The 7,394-nt window shown below is 36.7% G+C and overlaps 1 protein-coding gene across 1 annotated transcript in view; it reads left to right on the forward strand.

Moving 5' to 3' along the window:
* The first annotated feature begins 986 nt into the window (after positions 1-986).
* The window catches only part of FAM227B (family with sequence similarity 227, member B), a 237,284-nt gene continuing 230,876 nt past the window's right edge, over positions 987-7,394 (forward strand). The window contains exons 1-2 of the mRNA XM_006831867.1: positions 987-1,001; positions 5,313-5,544. Coding sequence (XP_006831930.1) covers positions 987-1,001; positions 5,313-5,544 — 247 coding nt within the window. The remainder of the gene's footprint in view (positions 1,002-5,312; positions 5,545-7,394) is intronic.

Below are 7,394 nucleotides of genomic sequence, written 5' to 3' on the forward strand. Positions count from 1 at the left end.
AGTAATGAGCAATACATCTTGATTGCATGTTTGATCGATTTCAGATTGAAGAAGTTGGTAGAATTCTTCTATTTCATCTTCACTGGCTTTAATGGTTGGTGCATAAATTTGAATAATAGTGGTATTAACTGGGCTTCCCTGTAGGCGCATGGATAGATATAGAAGTCAGATATAGAAGTATTTAAAGTAAAACAGATCTACAAGAGTGAAAATAGATAATAAGAGCTATCAATTTATAATATAGTCAACTACTAAACAAGGATGGAATGGTATTGGTGTAGAATCTCCAAATAGCAAGTAATTCAAGTAGATTTCAAAATAAAACAGACAGTTTTAAATGTGGAAAAAATAATAAATCACAGGGTAACCTCAAAGAAAATATACCTTCACTTCAAAATTAAAATAAGGGAAATCAGTCAGAAAGATTTAGTAAATATTAAAACAACAGAAATGAAAATGAAAAGAAAACCGTCGAATAAAGTAAACTCACTATAGAAAATTATGTGGAGTAAAACAGCAACACCACAAAAACATACACAACAAACTGACAGAAATCAATTCATACCTATTAATAATAACACTGAATTAAATGGATTTGATGCACCAATCAAGAGACAAAGAATAGAAGAATGGGTAAGAAAACAGGATTCTTCAATTTACTGTCTACAAGAGACATGTTTTAAAAAAAGGGAGACAGTCTATGACCATCAACAGAAGAATAGATAGCAAACTTATGTACATGCAAACAATGGAATACTATACAACACTGAAGAATAATGATGAATCTGCAAAATACCTCACAACATGCATGAACCTGATGGAAATTATGCTTTATGAAATTAGTCAATCACAAAGGACAAATGCTTTTTGAGACTATTATTATAAAAATTAATAAAATGTTTTCTTGATAAAATAAGTATTCAATGATGGCTACCAGGAGTGGGGAGGGGAAAGTGATCATGCCCTAGAGGCAGACACTTGTTAACATGGCTGATGGGCAGGTAATACGCAACAAAAGGGAGGTTAGCAAAGGGAAGATGAAGATAGAGGGAGACACAAGGAGGAATACAAGAGTTAAAGTGAATAGAGATAAATACTGTTAACCACTGTTACGTGAAGGGGATTGCAATCATTGTAATGAAGCAAAGTATATGCTTTATTGACTGTGAAAACTAACGATCTGCTCTATAAACCTTCAGTCAATTCATAGTAAAAAAGTTTAAAAAAAAATTGAGTATGGAGACATTTGAACTATGCTATCATATATGTTTTTGTTATTTTTGTCAGTTTCCCTAAGTAAATTCTGACTGGTGATGATCCTTATGCACAGAGTATAACTATTCCATAGGATTTTTAAGCCTATCAGAAGCAGGGGTCTCCTTGCCTGACAGTCAAGAAAGGTGGGTAAAACAGCCCACCTTTCAGCTAGTAGTTGGGCACTTAGGCTTTTGCACTACCTTTGGCCTTTAAGATGAAAACTTTTAATTATGTGAAGTGGGAACTGTATGACCTGTTTAATATGATAATGATATAATCAACTCGAGGTCATAGTCTTATTCCAGCCCTTAACTAAAGATGTAATACAATTGCAGCAATTGCCCAAGGACAAAGTTCAGAAGGCTGGAAGGGATAGGAAAGAAGGACGAATGGACACAGGAAACACAGGGAGGAAGGGAGATCAGTGATATTAAATCGTGAGGCTAGTTGTTGTTGTTGTTGTCAGGTGCCATCGAGTCGGAACCGACTCATAGCGACCCCATGCACAGCAGAACGAAACAATGCTCGATCCTGGGCCAACCTCACCACCGCTGCCACCCCCGAGTCCATCAATGATGCCACCTGGCCGATCCATCTCGTTGGAGGTCTTCCTCTTTTTCTCTGACCCTCCATCTTACCCAGCATGACATCCTTCTCCAGTGACTGTTCCCTCCTGATGATATGTCCAAAGTAGGAGAGACGAAGCTTAGCCATCCTGGCCTCCAAGGAGCACTCTGGCTGCACTTCTTCCAAAACAGATCTATTGGTTCTTTTGGCAGTCCATGGCACCCTCAGTATTCTCCTCCAACACCACAACTCAAAGGCATCAATTCTTCTACGATCCTCTTTATTCACTGTCCAGCTTTCACACCCATATGAAGCTATTGAAAACACAATGGCCTGGGTCAGGCGCACCCTAGTCCTCAAGCTGACATCTCTGCTCTTAGTAGTACATGAGGCTAGTAGTACAATGAAAAAAATACATTTGAATTGTATAGAAAACTGATTGCTCTGTAAACCTTCACCCAATTTATAATAAATTTAAAAAACTAAGATGTAGGAAAATCAAAATCGAAGCACATGTCATTAATGTCATGTCAGTAGTACCATCCTTATATACAAAGGCTAGTATCTTATTGTCTTTAACTTTCTTTTAATCAGATTGTTGCCAGAGTTGTTAAGTGCATCAAGTTGGTTCTGACTCATAGCGACCCTTTATAGAGTTTCCAAGGAGTAGCTGCTGGATTTGAACCACCAACCTTGAGGATAGCAGTTGAGTGCTTATCCTATATTGCCATACTAGGACTCCAGATAGCATTTGATCAAACAACATACCCAGTTGTACTATGTTTATTATTTACATATAGATGCCATTTTTGCCTTGTATGGCTTTATCTGTAAATCTTTTCTAGATTCCTCAAACAAATATTCCTCTTCTGTAGCTTTTCTTTTCTAAGGTTTGATTGTATTTATGTGTGTTTCCTAACTATTGAATATTTGAAAACATCCAGGAATAAAATGACTTACTAGGCTTACAATGCAGGCCTGTGCGGTGCTGTGATTTTTCTCAGAGGATCAAAGAGACTTTATAATTAAGAAAATAATTGCTTCAAATCTATTCACTTTATTAAAGGGATAGTAAAAATTTTGTTTTATATACTTATTTACTTATCTTCATTTTATTTGTTCATCCATTTACTCTTTACTTATACATTCATTCACTCATTTAAATCTTTTCTTGCATAAAAGCTTAAGAAAAGTAGCACTAATTAAATGGTCCCTTCTTCTTCTAACCCTAGTCATGATTCTTATTTCTAACTTTTTGTTAATTGTTCAGTACTGTATTTTGGAGTTTGGAACATAGGTGATGAGCTGACTTCAGTAAACAAAATCGATCTTCAACTTAATGGGAGCCCTTGTCTCCCTCCTCTACTTCTGATTTGTTGTTAAGTGCCGTCGAGTTGGTTTCAACCCATAGCGGCCCTGTACAGGGTTTCTAATGAGCGTCTGGTGAGTTTGAAACGCCCATCTTTCAGTTCAAACAGACCTTGCAGTCCAGCCCATTAATCCACAGCCCCCACAAAAGGACTCCATAGGCAACTGAAAATACTATGAATTGGGTCAGTCCTCAAACTGGCACTTTTTAAAAAGTCTTGTGCAGCAGATTTGCCTAATGCAATATGGCATTTAATTTCTGAGTGTTGATTGTGGATACCAGCAAAATGAAATATTTAACAACTTCAATTTTTTCTCCATTTATCACAATGTTATTTATTAATTCGGTTTGTTATTATTGATGTTGTGATATGCTGTTGAGTTGGGTCTGACTCATAGTGACCCTGTCTAGGATTTCTGAGAAGCACCTGGTGAGTTTGAATTTCTACCCTGCTGTTACCTGTCAAGTACTTATCCTACAGCACCACACCAGAACTCAGTTGGTTCAGTGTAACTCCTGGTATGACTCTGTAGGATCAGCACTGGACTATCATGGGAAACCCTATACAGGGTCACTGTGAATCAGAACTGACTCGATGGTACTTAATAACACCAACAACATTGAAGGAATGCCTGATTCTATTAAAAGGGACAGGAAAACTATAAGAGGAACCCTGGGACATCTAGTCCTTGCCAGAAAGCAAGGAAATGTTCAGCGAATACAAAGACATTTTAGTGTCAGAATCTGATATATTTTGTGCCTCAAAATAAGTAATGATAATACCAGATTATAACCTATTGAATGAAATGTTTTCATTGTTGTAGATGCCATCAAGCTGATTTTAACTCATAGTGACTAGTAAACTGTAAAAACCCACACTAGTGTAAATAAATAAACTAGAAGTTTGATGAGGAATGGAATGTTTACATGGTTTCAAAATAACTCTGTCCACAAAGTAGTTGATCATTATAATAAAGGAAAAAGTTAGCTTTTCAGTGGAAGAGTCTAGTAAATATTACTTTAATCAATTTATCAAAGCCATTATAGTCAATGATGGGTCAAATGAAAATTGTATACCAGCAGAAAGAATGCAACAAGAACACAGCACTACTTCTATGATATTCTGTGCTCCAAAGATACATAACATAATTATAAGAAAACATGTTGTTGTTAAGTACTGTCAAGTCGGTTCTGGCCCATAGCAACCCTGTATAAGGTTTCCAAGGAGCATCTGGTGAGCTTGAACCACTGACTCTGCAGTTCAAACTGACTTTGCAGTCCAGCACATTAACATACAGAGCCACACCAAGAAAATATGAGACATACTTAAATAAGCAAAATTCTGCACCATAACAACTAACCTATAATCTTCTAAAGTATGAATGTCATAACAGTCAAGAAAATATTGAGAAATGGTTGTAAACTGAAGGGAACTAAGAGACATGACATATAAACATAATGTGGGATACTGAACTAGATACTTTAACCATGAAAAAGTGTTATTGGTTCAATTGATGAAATTTGAATACAGCATGAGAATTCAATAGGAATAGTGCATCAACAATAATTTCCTAATTACTAATGGTTACATTGTAATTATTTAGGAGTATAATTTCCTTTTCAGAAAACATGTAGTATTAAAAAATGATGATGCTTCATGGGTCTCCATGAACAACAGTAATGATAGCAAGTCATTGTCAAAAAACATCAGTAGTGGGAGGCACTTGGAGGCAGTGAATGGTTGCATTTCAGTATTGGGGAACAGAGGAGATTCAGCATATAGCATCATCTTATCTGGATTGTGAATCCTTGTGTGAAAAATTATTAAGTGTTCTTTTAATACCTAAGGGTTGGTGGTTTGAATCCACCCAGCATTTTCTCTGAAGAAAGATCTGTGGATGCATTTCCCAAAAATCACCCAAAAAAAAAAACAATGTAATCTTAAATGAATGATTAAGGATAAATGATTTTATCAAGTGTTTGTGATTGTTCATGATGGTTTTGAAGCTTTTAAAGAAAACTTAGTAAATATAATGTTATAGAATAAAATCTCAATCTTAACTCATTAGAACTCTTGAAAATTATTTAAGCTATAGTCTCTATTTCATATTTTTTTCAGGATTATTGGCCAAGGGAAGTCCATTTGGGTTCTGATCCAAAATGGACAAACACTCTGAAAAATATAAAAGAAGATTGCTCATTTATTTCAATTTATACACATTTATGGGAAAATGTCCCTCGACTATTTGAAGCAGTCAGTGCCATGGAGTCAGGATTAGAGAAATGTTCACTTCTTTTAAAAGACCATGCCTCCAAATTATTTGAGTGGGACACCACAATTTGTAACACAGGTAAACCTTATTTCATGATGAGTAATCTGTATGTGTGTCCGTGCATATGTGTTTGCATGAAGAATTGAATCTTAGGTATGAAATATCTTAAAATATAAAAATAAATTAATTTTACTTTACAATCTCTTCATTAAAAATGATCTGATACATGGCACAGAGGTGAATGATGATGTATGCACAACCTTGGAACAACAGGGCTCTTGAATACAGGGATTGAGGCATAGTTTGAAGGGGAAAAAGAGGGGAATAGTATTAAGATGCTTGACTGTCTTTTGAATCTTGGTTTCCCTTGCCTACCATTGTAAAATAGACACTTGAGGTGGGGAAAAAGGAATAGCCAGAATCATCACTACAGAAAGCTTGTAAGTCTGTCTTCAGCCCATAACTGACTGGAAAATCTTAAAGGGGACTAGAAGTTGCCCAGTGAAAGAGGCTTCCTGTGGAGCCTTTACATTGCACAAGACCATAGGTGGAATCCAGAACCCCATCCAGAACCGACTGAGATAGGAAATTTCCACTGGAAAGGACAAGTAGACAAGGCTGGAGCGACTAGAAGAACAAAAGATATTTCATGAAAGAAAGACTGGCAGGAAAAATCCAAAACAGTAACGGCAGTCTGATTGATTACTACAAGAACAAGTAAGCTGTTTGACCCAGAGCCATCAAGGCAAGTGGTCAGAACCCCTCAGAGCAAACCTCTTTCCAAGACTGAGACGTATTGTGACTGGTGACCACGTTGGTCACCGATAAGGGAACAGGAGTCAAAAACAGCAATGAAGTTGCGAGCTAAGCCAGACCACATTCAATAGACACCGTGAACCCAGGTTCTGACAACTACATCTTCTCTTTCCACAGATGTAGTCAGTTTGATTTCTATGTATTCCATCTGGTGAGGTCCATGTGTATAGCTGTCTGTTATGCTGTCTAAAGAAGGTATTTGAAATGAACAAATCATTGGTTTTGCAGAATTTTATCATGTGTTCTCCATCATCATTTCCATCACCAAGGCCATATTTTCCAACTACTGATCCTTCCTCTTTGCTCCCAACCTTTGCATTCCAATCACCAGTAATGAGCAATACATCTTGATTGTATGTTTGATCTATTTCAGATTGAAGAAGTTGGTAGAATTCTTCTATGTTATCCTCACTGGCTTTAGTGGTTGGTACATAAATTTGAATAATAATGGTATCAACTGGATACATAAATTTGAATAATAGTGGTATTAACTGGGCTTCCCTGTAGGCACATGGATATTATCCTGTCACATACAGTGTTGTATCTCATGACTGATCTGGATATGTTGTTTTTCATGATGAATACAATACAATTTCTTTTCAATTTGTCATTCCCAGCATAGTAAACCATGTGATTGTCAGATTCAGAATGGTCAATACCAGTCCATTTCAGCTCACTAATGCCTAAGATATCAACGTTGATGCGTTCCATTTCATTTTTGACAAGTTCCAATTTTCCCAGATTCATACTTCATACATTCTATGTTCCGATTTTCAATGGATGTTTACAGCTGTTTCTCTTCATTTTGAGTTGTACCCCATCAGCAAATGAAGGTTCTGTGGGCTTTTCTCCCACGAGCTTAACTCCATTCACGTCATCATGGTCAACTCTACTTTGAGGAGGCATCTCTTCCCCTGTTGCATTTTGAGTGCCTTCCAACCTGAGAGGCTCATTTTCCAGCACTGTATCTGACAGTGCTTCTCTGTTATTCATAGGTTTTCAGTGATTCAGTAATTCAGAAGTAGTTTGTTAATCTTTCTACCTAGTCTGTCTTTGTCTGGAAGCTCATCTGAAACCTGTCCACCATGGGTGACCCTGCTGGTTATTTAAAA

This window comes from Chrysochloris asiatica, unplaced genomic scaffold, assembly GCF_000296735.1.
Source record: "Chrysochloris asiatica unplaced genomic scaffold, ChrAsi1.0 scaffold00004, whole genome shotgun sequence".
In the NCBI taxonomy this organism is placed as follows: domain Eukaryota; kingdom Metazoa; phylum Chordata; class Mammalia; order Afrosoricida; family Chrysochloridae; genus Chrysochloris; species Chrysochloris asiatica.